Source organism: Gobius niger (assembly GCF_951799975.1).
Source record: "Gobius niger genome assembly, chromosome: 6".
NCBI classification, from domain to species: domain Eukaryota; kingdom Metazoa; phylum Chordata; class Actinopteri; order Gobiiformes; family Gobiidae; genus Gobius; species Gobius niger.
Window position 1 is genome coordinate 16573314 of NC_136857.1, and position 19001 is coordinate 16592314.

At 41.4% G+C, this 19001-nt stretch overlaps 3 protein-coding genes across 5 annotated transcripts in view; 2 read left to right on the forward strand and 1 right to left on the reverse strand.

Annotated features, from left to right (window-relative positions):
- The window catches only part of nkain4 (sodium/potassium transporting ATPase interacting 4), a 45949-nt gene extending 44632 nt beyond the window's left edge, over nucleotides 1–1317 (forward strand). Inside the window, exon 7 of one of the 2 annotated variants that reach the window (XM_079558526.1) lies at nucleotides 867–1317. In XM_079558526.1, the coding sequence (XP_079414652.1) occupies nucleotides 867–876 (10 nt within the window). In that variant the 3' untranslated portion in view covers nucleotides 877–1317. The remainder of the gene's footprint in view (nucleotides 1–866) is intronic. The other variant, XM_079558527.1, reaches the window with a different exon arrangement.
- A 1018-nt stretch (nucleotides 1318–2335) lies between these two features.
- birc7 (baculoviral IAP repeat containing 7) lies at nucleotides 2336–5793 on the reverse strand. The gene is made up of 7 exons (XM_079558720.1): nucleotides 5010–5793; nucleotides 4331–4430; nucleotides 3919–4000; nucleotides 3788–3833; nucleotides 3234–3443; nucleotides 3073–3138; nucleotides 2336–2623 (listed from the first exon to the last, which is right to left on the reverse strand). The coding sequence occupies exons 1-7, from the start codon at nucleotides 5545–5547 to the stop codon at nucleotides 2424–2426; spliced, it is 1242 nt and encodes a 413-aa protein (XP_079414846.1). The 5' UTR covers nucleotides 5548–5793; the 3' UTR covers nucleotides 2336–2423.
- A 375-nt stretch (nucleotides 5794–6168) lies between these two features.
- Nucleotides 6169–12094, forward strand: LOC306964497 (YTH domain-containing family protein 1-like). 2 transcript variants are annotated; one of them, XM_079558510.1, is made up of 6 exons: nucleotides 6169–6809; nucleotides 7559–7583; nucleotides 7984–8066; nucleotides 8159–9781; nucleotides 9896–9940; nucleotides 10032–12094. In XM_079558510.1, exons 1-6 carry the CDS (start codon nucleotides 6783–6785, stop codon nucleotides 10056–10058), a joined length of 1830 nt encoding a protein of 609 aa, XP_079414636.1. In that variant the 5' UTR covers nucleotides 6169–6782; the 3' UTR covers nucleotides 10059–12094. The 2 variants fall into 2 exon arrangements, with proteins under 2 accessions (XP_079414636.1, XP_079414635.1); XM_079558509.1 differs by having other exon boundaries at nucleotides 6177–6809; nucleotides 8159–9790; nucleotides 10032–12093.
- The last annotated feature ends 6907 nt before the right edge of the window (nucleotides 12095–19001 follow it).

Below are 19001 nucleotides of genomic sequence, written 5' to 3' on the forward strand. Positions count from 1 at the left end.
CACATCCTGTTGCAGCTTAGGGGAATGAGATGGTCTTTTATATTTCTGCCATTGGAAGTGTATGAAGAGAAACGCAAGGAATACATCTTCAATAGCAGTGGCAGCAACTTTGGCATTGGTAGAGTTTTGCTCTCATCGTCAGAAATGATCATTAGGGCAGGACAAGTAGCAATGTATGAAAAATATTGAAACCTTACAATTGGGAAGAGAAGACATCAGAAAAACGGTATTAAACGTCATAAAGATAGAGCCTTAAAGGGACTATAAGGAATTTAAAAATGTTAAAACTAAGTATTTTCATCCCCCTACATGTTCCAGCAATGTGCTAATGTGTAGAATCAGCCCAGACCTATTCACCACAACTGCCTTTAAAATCCTGCACAGTCACTCAAAAGATGTTACTTCAGGTCCGAAGTGCCATCATGCACGAGCTTAATATAGAAACTTCAGTTACACATAAGACCTGAGGTGGCAGTAGTGAGTATAAAATGACCAACTTGCATCTAGTCTCTTTAAAGTGATATTTCAGGATTTTTGACATAGGGCCACATTTCCTAGTTTTCTAGAGTGTTGTTGATTTCTGAAGCTATATATGTATTTTTTTTTAATTCATGCAGTCCTTATATTTGAAGAGTTTAGTGGTGCTAGGCTAGTGTTAGGCTAGCACATTTCAATGTTTTTGTTTCAAGCGACCATTTTGAATCCTAAACCTAAATAAAGCATTTGAAATATGCCATGAACAAACTTCACATAACAGGTGTTTTATTATTACAGTCCTTTCAGATCAATTCAAAACAAACAACTTAAAATGCTGCTCCCATGTCTAACCCAATGTTTCTTTTCTTTGTGTTTTTTTTATTCATCAGGTCTACGTAAATGAGAAGATCGCCTAAAGATATCAAGTTTTCTCAGTCATCTCGCTGGAGCTCTTCCGATTTTTTATCATTCTTTTTGCAAAAATCTGTGTCACTGATTGAGCCTGATATTGTGGGATCATGTTGTTTTTTGAGGCTCTTCAGTCCGTCTTGGAATTGACTATTGTGTACTGCCTGTTTACTCTATGCCGACATTTAAACTGCAGGAAGATAAAAGTCAACAAAAAGGAAATGTAAATAATGAAGCAAGAAAAAGGGAGGGATTAGTTGAATGCCTGCTTTATTTTTGGAGACGTCCAATTTCAAACGGGCAGTATTTCCGAAGCGTTTGATCAAGGTGGCTTTGTTTTCACTTTGATCTTTATCCGTCTAGTGCTGAACAATCTGACAGAAGGTTACACAATAGCATATTTATAACTTTAAAAAGACATTTTTTTCGATGTTTAATGAGCCAACACAATGCATTTCAATTGGGTAGGATTCAGGAAGAACCTTTTTTCATATCAATAATCTGAATCAGGAAGAACAAGTCCACTGTCGTGTTAAATCAATAACACAGATTGGGATATCAATTTATCATGTTATTGTTTAAAAACTAACATATTTTACTGACTTTGCCAGTTGTCACTACAAACATATTGGCAAATAAATGTACTGTAGGCACTTTTTAGTTGATGTCATGAGTTCCTCATCCACATAACATTACTGTTTACTGCCCTCTGCAGTTAAAAGTCATACAGTACATGTTATGAACCAATTATCCATGAGCCTATTTTCTTTGATAGGCATGATTTTGGTTGATGAATGTAAATATTTTGTTCCCTGTAGCACGACCTACTTGCTGTATTTTATTAGTGCTATGAATGTTATGACATTGAGTGACATCTCTTAAGAAACAGCAGACAGAAAAATATTTAAAAAAATCACTAAGCACCTCATTTTCTGACTGTAGTCACCAGTCTTCCTGTTTGTACAGTAGGACCTTCCAGAGACTGAAATTAGTTGGTTGTAAATGTGCAACTTCACAGAACAAAAACCCACCTCTGTAAATAATTTTGACTCTTTATGTGAAAAGCTTTTTTCCCCCTGTATTTGTTGTCAAAATGATTAAGCCTATTTGTCCTCTGTATGTACTCTGTGTTTTTGTAAATAGACGTTTGTTAATAAAATTATGTGATTTAAATCATAAGACAGATCTTTATGGCCTTTCTGTTCAAAACCGTCAGCGTAACTGACTAAAGGTGTTAAATATCCGACTTTGTGCTCAAGACAACACCTTTCGATTCCCAGACTAATTATTTAAACACAATGATTCTTTAAGTGTAAATTTAGTTTTGTCAAATTCATCAAAAAAATGTATGTCTTTGGACAATGACTGAAAGCTAGGTAAGCATACCTAAAAGCAGACATAGATATGAGACTAACTTTAGTTTGAAACATTGTATTTATTCATGATCAAAGTCCAGTGTAATGTTGACAGTAATCGACAGTAAATACAAAATCCAACACCACTCTTTGAACTTCTTCAGCGACTGGACTGCCCCCTCTTCAGGACATGAAGGCCCGCACACTGCCCCTGATGACTGCTCTGCAGATGGGGCAGTGGCGCAGGCTGGCAGCGCAGTCCCTGCAAACCACCAGGTGACCACACGGGATGAACACTATGGAAACCAGCTTGTCCATGCAAACCTTACATGTCCGCTCCTCCTGCAGCTGCTTAAGGAGCTCCTCTGGGCTGGGGTCCCTCACTGTGGGGGGACATGAATGAGATAAGGTTGGTTTCATTAGAGAATGTGTGATTTATTATCTAATCCGGGTGCGTTCACACTTGGTCCACTTGAAGGGAACCTTGAAGCACTTCCTCGGAAAATTATCCTAATTTGTGCAGCTTGTGAACTGACCCTTATTTGCCCTAATTCGATACAAACTAAAATAATGGCTTATCTTATCTTAAAAAACTAAGACTAATAGCAAATTAAAAATCTAAAAATCAGTGATTGAAAACAATGTTCATGTTTTAATGTCTTGTTACATTTTTTGCAAACTGTGATTTTAAGTCACTTTGATTCCATCAGTGCTTAACCCCTTAATGCCGTGAGTCGCAAATTCACAACATACCACTTCCTAAGTAACATCCAGTACAAAATTATTATGTAAAAGGGTTTTGCAGATAGATAATAAAATAATGTTAGCTTACCTCTCTCTTTAATGACGGTTTGTGTTCTTGTACTTCCAGAACTAGTACCCTGTCTCACCTCTGGCTCTAAAAGATCAAATATAATTCATAATAAGACATGCCATTACCAAGTTAAGGCTAACACTTAAAGAAGTCATCAACAGTGAAATTAGGGTTGTTACCTCTGCTGGTAGGTCCTCTCTGTCGGTCCTCCTCTTCAGCCTGGAGCACGTCAGTTACGAGGTCAGACACAGAGGTATAGAACTGTCCCGTCAGGAGATACTTGGTTTTGACTAGACTTTCTACGAGGTTGGCCTCAAATCCCATTTGAAGTACTGTCTGCACCACAGGAGAGAGCATTACCGAGGACGCTCCCAAACCACCAACCACATCTAGGGAGATAAAAATAGAAAGTCTTTCAGTTACAAAGATATTCTCCCTGAACTGTATTTATTTGATATAAACTGTCATTACATGGTGTTAACTTAGTAGACTGTGCTAATGTTTGCCTGTGAGGATTGAAAACAGAACAACCATTTGATTAGTGGTCCCTGAATACATTGAGCTCCAAATCAACTCAGGTGCAACTCAACACTTTAAAAAATCCTCTCTGTTTAAAATTTTACAAAAGAGATACATCACGATTATATTAGTAGACTTATAAACTCAATTTGCCGCACTCTTGGCCATAAGAAGAAAACAATACATCTCCTGGATTTTTGAAAAAAATGTTTACCATTTCTGGAGCCAATGTCTCGAGCAGTTGGATTTTGTGATCCGCCCTGCCAAAAAAAGAGAAGATGCAATTAGCACACAACAAACTAGCAATATGAAAATGTATCATCTCACTAGCAAGATTCGACTCACCACAGTTTGACCCAGATGGAAATGGGCGTCCTGGATATTACTGATGTAGTCCTGCCCTCTGGACTGGATTAAAAACTCACACCTAGGAAAAAAAATACACATGAGATCAGTATGGAAAAGTGACATTTTAGATATTTTGAGCAAATAGGCACAAAAGGAGGTGCCATTATTTTGGCCAGTTTTAAATGTAGTGAGCTCATAATGTAATTGTAGCGATTTGTGCCATAAATGCCAAAAAAACTGTTGAGTCAATAATCTTTTACCAACAACGTAATAACTTAATGTTGGTTGGTTATTACGCAATTGTCCTGTCAATAAGCCAAACTAAACTGCAGCCAACACTGTACATCATAACAAACTCTTTCAATAGGACATGTTGGCAGTTTTGTGCAGTCTGAAAGGTCATTCTTGCCTTGGAAACCACTTGGCGTGTTCCTGCCAGGGGTCATCACCTGGTTCCCAGTTTCTCAATCCTCCATCACAGAAGAAGCACTTAACATTGTCTCCATGCCCTGGAAATACACATACAAAATAGTTCAAGTATTAAACTGTAAATATATTACATTATACATATTTTTTAGGTTGTTTTCCTGTCATATGAAAGCTCTGAGCAGTGTCTAGGTCGTTCTGCCCCTGACCTCATGACTCAGCAGGACAACAAAGCATGAACTCACTGACAAAGACAGCGCTCTCTGGTAACAACTAGGAGAAGAGCACACGTGTATATTGTGTTACTCGTTTCTGTCTAAATAAAACTCTATTAGAGTAGCTCTCAAACCATGATACTAATTAAAGTATCTGGGAGTCTTTTGTAGTTCAAACCTTGTTTCAGTATTGTGCTGTGGAGTAATCCCAAAATGATCTAGTGCTACTTTGTATTGTCGTGGGGAATCCTGTTTGGATTAGTAGTTTAGACCTAGCTAAGTGTTGGTTTGGTGCTAGTTTAGTCCAGTTAATCCTGCTAGAGGTACAGTTCCCAACTTAGTTAACTCCTGAGTTCATCCAGATTCAGATACTGTGCACCATCGACTAATATCCTGAAAAGGTATGATATATATGTAAAAAGGTTTGTGCGAGATCTAGCAATGAACCTGTATAGAAAAACCCCGCTCTTGCAAGGATATCTGGCTGTACAGATGCTTCAGTGGGCCAGTTGTGGAAGGTGGTCCGCCGGGTGTCCTCAGCCTCCATCTCGGGGTAGACGGCCTGTCCCACAGTGCCCTGGTCGTCCATGGTCATTCTCTGTAGCTGACTCAAAAGTTGCCCATCCACCAGGTCAGATGAACCATCCTGTAGTAGTGGAACATTACCCACAGTCCTTCCCGATATGAAATTACATGCGGGGAAATGTCGCTTGTGCTCTGCAACCGGACTGTCCCCATGCACCCAAAATCTCAAAATACCCCCACAGCAAAAGCACTGAACTTTATCGCCAGGGCCCAAAAAGTAAAAGCCAGCCTTAGCCAGGTCTGAAGATGTGACAGGGGCACTTGAGGGCCAACGCTGGAAAGTCCTAAGTCTATCTCTTTCTCTTCTCATCTGAGGCTCCTCAAGAAAATACAGCCCTCTGTCATCCATTATACTGGGAAATATAGGTTTCCTTGTTCCTTTTCGTCCTCTGCCAGTCATCCGTTTTGCGGTCCATAGTGGAGTCACCGCTGAAGTTGGGTGCGGCACATCCACTGAGATAATGTGGACGGCAACCTACAGGAGACTAGCTTCCAGAACAGCCACCACATGCCAGAAAGCCATCCTCATTGATGCTATACATGAATGACAGCCCGACACACGGTGAAGCTCCACCCCCTGGTAAATGTAAGGCACAACAAATATTTAAATGAACAATAGTTTTCTAAATATACACAACATTGGAGTTTGGAGAGCTGATACAAACAGGGAAGATATCTATACATTTGTGTTAAATAATTCCTTCCTCCAACATTCCTTTTTTTTCCCTTCTGATTTTTTCCCACTGAGATCAGAACATGCTTAATAGGCTATGTGTATCATGTATGATATATGATATAAATGGGGTGGAATTACTACAGGTCTACCAAGTGTGGCCGCCTTTTAAGATTATAAATGCTACCATCTCGTGGCGTGAGAGGGGAACTACAATGTTGGCCTACTTAAACTGGTGTCTGAAGCTCAAACATGCTGATCTAGTTATGTGCGTTAATAGTGCACTCTGCTAAATTATTATAAGGAAAGTATGTGAGAGGCCACCCGTATGCGGCGCGTGTAATAGGTTTAATTTAGCGTAGGCCTATTAGTGTCAACGTGTAATGTAGTGTAGAGAGTGAGGCAGTCAGTATACTTTTTTCAACTCGACTCAAGCTCATTATGGCTTGTACTACTACATGCATATTGTGAGTTAGTGCTACAGCATTGGACTCAGTAAACCTTTGCCACCCTGCGGAGATCAGCCCAAACTACAGCGGTGTCTCAAAGCCCGGATGGAGCGGCCATTGGGGAAGTGCACGGGGCTTTAACGCAACTGAGGGCTCTCTCTGAGGAATAAAAAAAAGACAAGTATCAGGCGACCGGAGGGCCGTAGGATAGGACACACAACAGGTCCACGCGGGGGACATACAAGCTGAACTGAAACGCCTCCGTAAAGACTCACCTGCCTTCCTGATACCAAGCGAAAAGACTTGAAGTGTGGAAGTTGGAATCCATCGGAAAATACACACAGCTGAGCCTGCGCTGCGACTACGAGCCTTTACGCTTAGCGGCATAACTAGCCACTTTAGCCTTGGGTGCTAACTGTAACTGAGCTGTGAAGTTTCTTTCCTATCACAGGGCTTGGGAATACATTTACAAGCTCAGACTCCGTGAGAATCCAGAGACTTGCTTAATGAATTATGTCTACCACAAGCATTGACCCTCAGGTAGGAAGGACGATGTGCTTCACGTAAAAAAAAAAGTGCTTTAAACCGACTAGCTCGGTGCTAACTGTGCTAACGTTTACAGGGCTACGGCTATTCCTCGGAAGTGCTAACTAGCCACTAACATTGGCCGGTGTAGTCCTAAGTAATCGTCTACCTAGAACTATTGTTTTAAGACTGCAGAATTGAGTTTGTGTGTATTACTGTAAATGTGTGCAAAAATAATCTCAAATGGGAAGTAATGTTACCATATCAGAACTGTGCCAAAGTACCGAGGTTTCTTACGTGACACCGAAAAGCTAATTCTAAAATACAGTGCTCGGAAATGAACCCACAATGTCTGATCTGATCTGATCTGTACTTGTCATTTACGTAGACTGATTGTATATTTATTACAGGTGTGACTGAGCAGGCTAAACACATTTATTAGATAACAGCGGCGTTTATACATAAGGTCTGATTCATCATGCCACGATTTGTGATGAGGCCATTTCTCTTAGTTAAAGACATAATAATTGTCACATAAATATACTTGCTTGAACGTACAATGTCAAGAACTAGTTTAGCTTGTGTGAATTAAAGTGACTGTGGCATTATTTCCCAGAAGGCCTTGTTAACTGTGAAGTGTGTCTTCAGGAAGTAGCGTGTGATAGTCAATCAAAAAAATCTGATAAGGGAAGAGCAACTGTGCACAAGAAAGTATCGCAATAGTTATTTTTCTGTCTCTTTTTACATGGTCCAATTGGATGCAGAGATCAAAGGGGCAAGCGTCTAAAGGTAAGTTTTTATTATAGCTTTATTCTATTGTTTGTGGCTTTACCTTCCAAAATTCAACCTTGATCTTTCAACTTAAATTCTCTCTCAAAACCAGGTTTACACTTATGAAATTCTTACACAATATTATGGGACAAGTATAGCCACAAACTACCACCTGTAATGATTTGTCAAGATCAAGAATGCGTCATATTTGGCTTTTGTTTATTATAGACAATTTATAATGTTTTGTTTCACCGCTAAACTTTATTCTTTTATTATTTGTAACTTTATTTTTCCTAATGTCTTGTTGTGATATTGTTAGTAAGTGTAAGAGCATTCTTTATCAAAATGTATGGATTGCTTCTCAAAGACAAGAATTTTTGTTTACTTTAAATTTTGTATAAATGTCTTTTATTTTCAGTGCAAAATGGTTCACTGCATCAGAAGGAGACGGTCCATGACAATGATTTCGAGCCATACCTTACACCTGGCCAATCAACTCAGGTATAGGCCCCTTTGATTAATAAGATGAATAGGTTTTCACAGTTTTCACATTTCATTGATTGATCATGGTATGCTTTACTTTTGCCATCCAGAACAACAGCTACCAGTCCATCACCGATCCTTACCTGTCCAGCTACTATGCTCCGTCGATTGGATTTCCATACCCCCTCAGTGAAGCACCCTGGTCTACTGGTGGGGATCCTCCGATACCTTACCTCACCCCCTATGGACCACTGAGTAATGGAGACCATCACTTCATGCCGGACACCGTGTTTGGACAGCCAGGGGGCCTGGGTAGCAGCATCTACCCCCATAGGTTTAACTTTTTCCCTGAAAACCCTGCTTTCTCTGCTTGGGGCACTAGTGGTTCCCAGGGCCAGCAGACTCAAAGTTCAGCATATGGCGGCAGCTACAGTTACCCACCCAGCTCACTAGGGGGCACTCTGGTCCCTGATGGGCAGACAGGCTTTCACAGTGAGACCCTGAACAAGGCCCCTGGCATGAACAGTCTGGAGCAGGGCATGGTGGGGCTAAAGATCGGGGGAGATGTCACAGGTCAGGGCTCAGGTGTGAAGGCAGTGGGCTCTGTCATTGGGGGACCAGCTGTGGCAGGTACAGGGAACGGTGCCACACCCATCGGCATGCCACCACCTAAGCCCACTTCTTGGGCAGCCATTGCCAGTAAGCCGGCCAAACCCCAGCAACTGAAGTCAAAAGTGAAATCAGGGATGTCCAATCCAGGGGGTGCTCTGCCTCCCCCTCCTATCAAACATAACATGAACATAGGAACCTGGGACAAAGGTCCTGTGACTAAAGTAGCCACGGCTCCAATGCAACAGCAGCCAATGGGCATGCCCCATGCTCTACCACCTCAGCCCCCCATGCAGCAGGGTCCACTGCAGCATCATCAACAGTCTCTGGTACAGCCCCCCATGCAGCCAATGGCCTTACAGCCCCAGCATCCCCCTCACCACCAGCCCCCGCCGCAGCCCTACCAAAACCACGCCCAGCCTCCACAGACCCAGACCCGCTGGGTCGCCCCACGCAACCGGAACCAGGGCTATGGGCAGGGCAGTCCCAGCCAGGATGGTAGTGTCTTGGGTATGGTGGGAGGGAATGGTGGCCTCCAGAATTCAGCAAGTCAAGGTGCTGGTGTAGAGTCCCATCCAGTGCTAGAGAAACTGCGTGCCTCTCATAGCTACAACCCTAAAGAGTTTGAGTGGAATCTGAAGAATGGCCGTGTATTCATCATTAAGAGCTACTCTGAGGACGATATCCATCGCTCCATCAAGTACTCCATCTGGTGTAGCACGGAGCATGGCAACAAGCGCTTGGATTCAGCGTTCAGAGCAATGAATGGAAAAGGCCCCGTCTATCTGCTGTTCAGTGTTAACGGCAGTGGCCATTTTTGTGGTGTAGCGGAGATGCGCTCACCAGTGGACTATGGCACCAGTGCTGGTGTGTGGGCACAGGACAAGTGGAAGGGCAAGTTTGATGTGGACTGGTTGTTTGTTAAAGATGTGCCTAACAGCCAACTGCGCCACATCCGCCTGGAGAATAACGACAATAAACCGGTGACGAACTCCCGTGACACTCAGGAGGTTCCTATGGAGAAGGCCAAGCAGGTGCTGAAGATCATCGCGCAGTACAAACACACCACCTCCATCTTTGATGACTTCTCCCACTATGAGAAGAGGCAGGAGGAGGAGGACGAGGTGCGCAAGGTGCAGGCTCTTTACTCTCATTGCTGTATTGATAACACAAATACATAACTGTCTTTTCTGACATTGTGAGAGACTGATAGCTTTTTCTATGTCTTTTGGTGACAGACTTTTGAACCGCCTCAAATACAGAATCGTTCTCGGTTGGATCAGGTAAGATGTTTCTACTTGTTGGCAATTAATATGACTTATAATATAACTTTTCTAAAATGTCTTTAATGCTTTCTCTCTTGTTTTCCGACAGGAACGCCAAAATCGGAGTAAACAATAGAAACCATTAATCCTTGGCTTGATCAGCAGTTACACTAGAACTTTTGATTTGAGGGATGAAGATGAAAATGCAACAAAGCCCTTCTTTTTTCTATTTTAATCTGGCAAATCTCTGCCTACACTGAAACTTGTGCTTTTTGCCCCATTTTCAATCCATTTCTTGTGCAGGGATAACAGAATAATTTAATGTGTTGGTCAACTCCACACTCAAGTTTATTTTATAATTTTCCTCCTGTTTTTGCCATCTTGTCTTCTCTCACGGACTTGTGCTATCTCTCCTGCCCATCTCCTCAAAGTCAATCAAATCAGGGTTTGACTGCACCACGGTGAAAAATCTGCCACTTTCAATACAATCAGGAACGGATGTGTTCTGCCCTTTTTGTCCACTTGAGGGCACCATTGCCATGCATCATCTGTGCCAACAGGGTTAGCGGATCCCAAAGGCAATGTCAGACTTGGAGCTGCATGATAATAAAACTTCAAGGGTTTATCTATTTTTCATTCAGATCAACAAAATCTATATTTTTTGGCTTACTACTGACAATTTTAATTTCAGAAACCCGTTTCTGGAGCCTTACTTTCTTAATTATTGGTGACTCTTCAAAAGAACTGCTTAAACAGTGACACTGCTGGAGATATCAGGGATAGTGTGAAGTCACACACGACTTGAGACATTTCAGAGGAGGAAACGCAAAGGCCTCTGGGAAAGAGATAACTTATTTGCCCTCCACAACTAGAAGTTGTACTTTTGACATCTTCGGCACCCCATGATGTTTTCTGTCGATAATTGTCTTTGAGATCTTTATATGTTTCATTGGGAGGTTCAGCTTCTTTAAACAACCCCAGTCGGAGAGAGATTTTCACTCACCATTTTAAATTGTTTTATGATCAGTTATGTAATATTACTGCTGCATTGAATGAATTGTTGCTATGGTGTTTTGTTTCACAAAAGGGGGGAGGGTTCATATATTTGTTCATTCACCATCATTCTGTCTTAATCCTTTGTTCTTGCCCCTTCCCTCTAAAATTTGGTTTTGATAAACCTATCATGTTGGTCATAATGCTAAGCTTTAATGTAGGAGTCTATATATATATTCATGGAGAAAGCCTAAAATGTATAACCTAAAATTAATGTAACTGATTTACTATCAAGTAAGAAAAATACGAATGAAAAGTGGTTTCTGTGTGTTTCTTGGATATTGTTTAGCTGAAACCAAGATTAACAAATATTGAATTAAAATTACAACAATGTGTGTGGATTTATGGCAAGTTGAGATCATAACCCAGTTATAACTACAATTTGCATCTTCTTGACATTGAGGACAAACTGGTAATGTTGGCAATCATATCGTCTAAGTCAAGTATTTTACTGATGGCAAATGGGAGAAATGCTGCTAATTGTAATCGCATAGTGTTCAGAAATGTCTGTATTTGATGATGTTGCATCAATGTCTTTAAGCCGACAGTGATGGGTAAAATGGGCTGGTTTCAAGATCTACCATGTTCACAACATGACCATGTTACAACCATAATTGTATACTTTTATTGCCTAAACCTTAGCATAAATTCTCACCATAGTAGTTGAAGCATTTAGTATTTACCAGGCCAGTATATCATTTGTAGTCTAGTCAAATCACAGTCATTTACACATTTAACACAACCATGTTTTTCTTTTTCCTATCCTGCACTAATAATCAGTAGGTTTGAGCCAAGCAATATGCCCTTCACATTTTGACAAGGTGAAAGGCAGGATCGAAGAATCAGCATTGCCTTCAGGAAAGCTGGTATTAAGTGCATGGGATGGGCTTTACAATGGCACTGTGAGAAGAGAACATGTCTGAAGATGTATGCTGTAGCACAGCTGTAACAGATCTAGCCATAAAAGCCTATGTATCTACACTATGAGAAGGACATGAAATATTAAATTAACATTGATTATCTTATAGACCACTGTTGTAGTGGGCATAATAACCTGTTTGACAAGATCTATCTATCTATCTTGGTTTTTCTTTCTAGAGGAAATCAAGCCTTAATAAACTGTCCATTCAGCAATTACCTTGTCTTGATGTTGTCAATTGTGTTAGTGGTTTTCAAAATGGTGACCTTTAAGCGAGCTCTGCAGGCCCAGAGCTTCACTGAATGATTCACAGTGGTTTGTTTGCTCTGGTATCCTAATCTATCAAGAAGGATGGATAATGTACAACCTATCAGTCGGTAAGGCACAGCAACACACTTGAATACTACATTATGGCTCATCTGTGTTTTTTATTTTCTTTTGTTTTGGAGCTCTCCAAGGTGCTGATCATAAAACCGGCTCAGGTCTGCACTGAAGATTTCAGTTGTCATATTTTACTGTTGGTCATTGCCATGTCCAAAGGGGGTACACATAGGCTACAGCCTAGGTTCATGTTGTGGTGCAACTGAAATATTTCCACACAATGCTTAAAGAAATGAAAGACTTTGAAATGAAAATAAAAAGCTTTATTAATTGATCACACTGTTACAAAGCATCACAGCATAGTACATATCATGGCACAAAGCAGAATTCACAGCATGCAATTTTCAATAAACAAGCAGTATATGCATAGCTGTATTTTTTTAAAGGAACAATTTATGTTATGATAATCCTTTCTGTCTAAATCGTTCATGAATGTTGACAGAATAACATGCTACATTTCAATGTGATCAAATTATTTTAAGAATAAAGCAAACTACATTGTGAAAGGCCTAACATACCTTTGACGGTCCAGAAAAAAAAGGCCCAGCAGTGAAATACTGTATGTGCAGGCTATATGAGAATGTCTTATATAGATAGCTAATTATAATAGCCTAATAATTGCACTGGATTAGTAAAATGCAAACAATTGTACAATAACACAAAATCGTTTTTTTTGTTTTTTCGGTAAATGTTATCCTTGGCAAAATCTTCGTCGTTATGCTGTGTTCAATGCTCAATCTCTCCCATTAGGGGGCACTGGCAACGTAACCTCTCTGAGCCAGGCTAATGCCAGTTAAATCCTTGGGGCTGTATGCGGCTGACTATATGGTTGAGATTAGAAGCATAGCTATAGGACTATTTGATCACTTCAATAAAACAGCACTGCAATTATTTGTTGAAATAAGGGGAGTATAGAGTGTATTCAGCTCTGAATCACTTTTTAAAACGAGCGTTTTCAGCAATTGGTCTGCAATGCATTTCACATAGGTATTCACATATGTTACACATTTATGTAAACCTACCAGTAAGTAACAATAGATTCCCTGCATACAAGGTGTTGCTCTGTATCCTGCAATTATTAGTTGTCCTCAAGAGGCCTTAGGCGCACGCTCCGTGTGTCCAGAGGGCCGTCAAAACCTATGCACACAAGACAAGGCAAAACGGCCCAACGGGAATATTTCCCAAAGCTGACATAATACGCAGAATTAAAAAAGGACAGATAGCGTTTGCACACCCACACGCGCGCGCAGAACAGAGGGAGTCCAGCACCAGGCTCCCTCTCTGAGCCGCCAAACCAGGACAGCGCGTTCAGATATTTACAAATGTAATGCATGAAGTGAGAAGCAGTGTAGATTCCTCTCTTGGCATTCACCGCGTGCCTTAATTGTATGGACATTAAATCAAGGTCCGCTGTGAACACGCAGAGTGACAACCCATCCACAAGGTGCCCTGTCACCGCGCTTGCGAGTGCAAAGCCTTTAACCTCGCGTGTCTTAACGCACACGCATTCTCTTCTGTGGAGCACACTGCGCAGCTATATTGTAACTACAACTCTATATGCATGCATGCACACATATGCACGGAGCCTAAGCGGATTTCCAGGACACTCAACGCACACGCACGCGCAAACACTCAGATTGGAAGCGGATTTATCGCCTGCAGCAGCACTATTACGCGCGAGCACACACTGCACCTCCAAGCACAGATATTGATATGACTGCGCCACAGCTCTGCACACAGCACCGAACATAGAACTCCATTCAATAAGTGACACAAGCATGCATATTATTTCACATTTTAACAAAGCCTCTTTTAGAGATCTCTAGCCCATTTAAGCATTTAGTTTCTTCGCCATGCCTGACATCTCCACAAGTACGACCATCAGCAGAATCCCCTAGCCCCCTGACCCAACAAAGCAAATAGGGTACTCCGAGCAGTGTTGTACGTTCCATTGGTTTGGCTGCTGCTCCTCTGTTGATGATCGACGCCCTCCTCCGTGCAACTGAGAAGATACACAAACTATGGCTTTACATAAGGCTAGACCTGGTTCTTCTATTGGCCACTGGTCTCTCTATCGCACATCCCTACGTCTCACTACCGCAGAACCTAAGGAATGGAACAAAATCCTCTTCGGTCTTCAGAAAAGTCCCGTTTCCATAAAGACTCACTCGGTTCCTTTGATTTGCGCCTTTAATCTGACCCATTTGAGGCGCAATCCGGTGCGCTGGCCGCGTGCCCTCGCGCGCGCTCTCTCTCTCTCTCTCTCTCTCTGTGTGATCCACTGTCTCCAGGATTAGAGCGCCCTCTCTTCCCATCCTAGACAATTCCGAGTCTTCGCTGATTGGGCTTCAACGGAAGAGGATTACATGGACGTACTGTGACGTCATGCTCCAGGACCCAAGCCCCTCTTTTCCTTCCCCCATTAAAACTAAATCCTCATCAGCCCTCAATGTCCTTGAAACCGACTGCCTGACTTTCTGCAGCGCGTCATGCGCACACATTGGGCAGACATATTGTTGGCGCGTGCACAAGAGCCGTAGATGGCGTTTACCAAAATATAAGTGTAGACTATAGGATGCATAGTAGAGGAATAGGGAGTAGGCTATAGGAATAACTTCTATGGAGGGTTCCCATCTGCACCTGTCTCTGCTATTATAGAAAAGACACCCGACACTAATTTTGCACGTAATTCCAATCCATTCTTTCACATTTTTTTCAATCCCCATAGTTTAAAGTAACTAGTGACACACGATAATGAGTGGAAATAAATCAGTAGGCCTATTTATCTGTGGGTCAGTGAATTGCATGTCTCAGATGAAGGCGGTCTGTCACCCGTCAAGATTTTATACTTTAGTTCAAATTAAAACTTGACCAGTGTAAAACCTAACCTATATTTTGCAATAGCCAATGTATGTTCATTTAAGTGTTAACTGCATCATCAATAAATATTGCTCTCAGTTTAGCATGTGTGAACATAAAGAATAGATTTGTCTCATCACTAAACAAACACTTTGTTTTATTTCCAAGTAGGGACAGTGTCCTGTGAGACATTTTTCTTGCAACCTCCCACCGTTGGATGGACAAAGGGGTGCGCTTTTAAGGAAACGCTGGTCCCCACTCTCCTAGTGTGAGCTTTACAATCGCAAATCGCTCTTCATCTAAGCCAGTGGTCTTATTAACTGTGAATTATCTAACGTCATTCATCTACATTTCAAAACCTGCATTACCATCAATAAGTCAGGACTAATGCAGGGATTTCTAATGCTAAGTACGGAGTGAAGTGGCTAATAAAGCTACAGTGGAGGCCACCTGCTGCAGTAGAGGTTTCCATTGTCCATTGGGTTGTATAAAGCAGTCCAACCTACGCGTAAATCCTTTGTACCGTCTCTGTTGCTGTCGGTGCGTGTATCCACAGTATTGCGCACGTTTGGTCCATCAGGTCCATTCCATTTGGAGGCTTTGCGGCCTCGTGGTGTGTACCGCAAACACAGTTCTGCACCAAAAGCCCGCTGCCCACTGAGAGCTGCTCTCGCTTTTCTGCTGCCGGCCAGCGTAAAGCAGCGGCCTTCGCTTCTGAGGCTCAATGAAGGGGGAGTTGTCCATGTGCATTACAATGACATCCAGGCCCCATTCATTCAGCCGCTGTCTAACGGTCTTTGGACAGCAAATGCACCCCCATCGGGGGGCCGCAGCCTTCTGATTACACCCCCAATCCCAACACGCAGCCCTCACAATAGCCCCAACAAAAGAAGACGCAGAATCGGCCCGAGTGCGCGCTACGGCCCCTGGACCTGTGAGGTACATAGGGAAACTATTCTGTGCGTTTGAGTCACTTTTGGCGCGGTGCTGACACGTAAACACGTGGGATTCACAGAGAGCAAGTTTTCTTTGGTGCAGAGGCGGATATGGCCACACACTTAAATGTGTGCAATTTTCTATATACTGCATATATATCTCCAAAATCAGCCCGAATATACAATAAAATGACATATATAACAGCGTAATAATAATAATAATAATAATAATAATAATAATAATAATAATAATAATAATAATAATAATAATAATAATAATAATAATAGGCTTATAAAATTTGTGTTGAGGTTCTCAGAATGGGAATGAATATCATAACGATTGTAAATATTGGTTGAAGGGCCGAGCAGACACAGCTGGGCGTCTGCTCAAAGTCTGTGGACGCGCCGAGGAGCTGCTAGAGGTCAACGCAGTGTCACTTTGCGCGCCATATAGGCCTACGCAAAACATAGCTCTTGTGGCCCGAAAGCTTTTTAGGACGTTATTGTTTTGTGGACTCCATTGCTAGGCTACTATAGGGGTTTTAAAGTTTGTTTTCCTTAATTACTATCAATATTATCATTTTTCTTTTGAAAGTTTCGCCAATTGCCTCGACATTGCGTCCCTATTTTTTATTCCAGTTATACTTAACTGCGCAAAAAAGTAAACAAAACAGAAAACAAAACACAAACGACCGATTTACTTTGAAAGTGGCTGCTGCTTCTAGAGTTTTATGAAGTGATGTAATTTTGCAAACATGTCTTAAGTGCTGAAAGCCGAAGTACTCTCCAGTATTGTTCGTATAGAGAAAGAGAAACACATCGACAAAGGAAGCCATTGTTAACACAGAACAATTCAAGGGGCCTAGTAAGCTGTCCTCCGCGATCAGGGAGCTGGCCGCTGATTTGAATGCAAGGGGCCCCTTGCAGGAAAAATGCAAATATAGTATAGCCGCATATGAGAAAAACTAGCCCGATAAGCTCAGAGCGCGCTCAAGTGGCTAACAGTATGAGGTAGCCTACACAGGTTTCTGGACACGTTGCACAGACATTATTCAAGGATGTATCAAACATTTTATAGGCTTATGAATGTATGCTAGATACAAAACCTTTGACATAAAAATCCAAGCCCGTGGCAAGCAGGCAAAAAGTTTCTCATTTGTTAGTTGCTTTTTTGTTGCATAAATATGTATTTAATGTGTACAATATGTGAATGACTTTTACAAATACCTGACGCCTACAAATAGAAAAATAATGAAAAATAATTCGGCAAATTATCACTTGAAAATAGTTTTATTTTTTCCCCAATGAATAGACACCTAAATGAATCACGTACAATGCACATAGCCCACGTGGACCTACAGAAATATATTTAAGTCTTATAAAACAATGCTGTTTTAACAATTACAATTTCAAAAATCTCCGTTGAAATGTAAGTTAGCAGGAATAGAATTTCAAATCTAAAATGACTACAATATCAGACAATATTCAAATATCCCTATTTCCTATTGAAAAACTTAATAAGCCCTCTGTCACTTCTTGAGAAAAGCCTCTGGCCCATTCCACAGCTGTCTTCAATAAAGCACTCTGCTGATATAGGCTATTTCCCTTCTGAATGTGTTGTCCTCCAAGGAGTTTGTATCAATAATGTTGATCCCCTTGACCGGCGAAGTGTGCATCAGTGCTAATACGCTGCTCCTTCACTCTTATCTGATAAATGTCACAAGCTGTTTGCATTGATTTGAATGTGGATGAAAAGACAAGGACACCATTCTTACAGTATTGGTCCTATTCCACATTACACAAGTTCGGGATGTGTAAATATTCAAATACACGAAAAAATTGAGAACTCATTTGTAGATCATCCATATCCAAAGCTACACACACTATATTTTATTCTTGTATAAAAATTGTGATTTATATAGCGCACTGAAGACCAGGGGAGGACATCAAGAAAATTGCTGGGGCCAATGCTGAGGACAGAACCGATGTCGAATGTGCTGCTTAAGATCAGCCGCACAAAAACAGATCGCTAACTTAAAATTTCACTTAACATATTTTAAAAGTATTTATTAATACAATTTTGGCATGAAAGACGTTTTATCTTGGAGTGCAGAGGTCATTTTGTATTGAATTTCTTGTTAAGCACAAAGCCTTGTCTAAAAGTTTCAGCCGTATTGTGCGCTCTTTCATAAAGTAATCGCTCACAAACAACTTTTTAAAAAACATCTTCAACTGTGACTGAAATGTGTCTTTAGCCTCAAATCCATGGCACACGGCTCCTTGACGGCATCGGTTAACCCCGCAATTAACCCACACCTCTTCTGCATCATTTGTTGAGAGAGGGCAAAGAAGGAGGACGACATCTTAGAGTGAAAATTTCCAAGGGAACACACAGTAAAAAATTGCGGCGGTTTACATAGTGGTTCATGTCCCGTTAGATAAACTGTACAGTGTTGGAGGAGGAGATGATTTAGTGAAACACTGGCTCACCTCAGTGACCTCTCCCCTCCCCCATGCGGGTGCATAGATTGACAAGCCCCATGGAGAGGTTTGGGTGCTGAAGCATCAGAAGGTCTTTGCATACAGCTGTATTCAAGCGGTACGGCCAAATATAGCGTAGAGAAAAGCCAAAGTATGGGCGAAACAGGTGCAAATATCATGGTGTATGGTAGTAATTTAAAATGCATGCGAGAAAGTGAAATGTATAGCGTATTTGTTGGCAACATAAATGAACTGTCACCTTTTTTTCATTCAATTTTTTAGATGGAACAAAAAAAAAAGCGGGGAGAGACATTCTGCAAATTACTATTTGGAGCTGAGGGGAAAACTCGCAGCATTGGCAATGGGTTCTGCATGTGTGCAAGGCTATCATTCAGCATGTGCACAAGGATTTTTAATCTTGCATAGTATAAGTAAACCATACTGCTTGAGT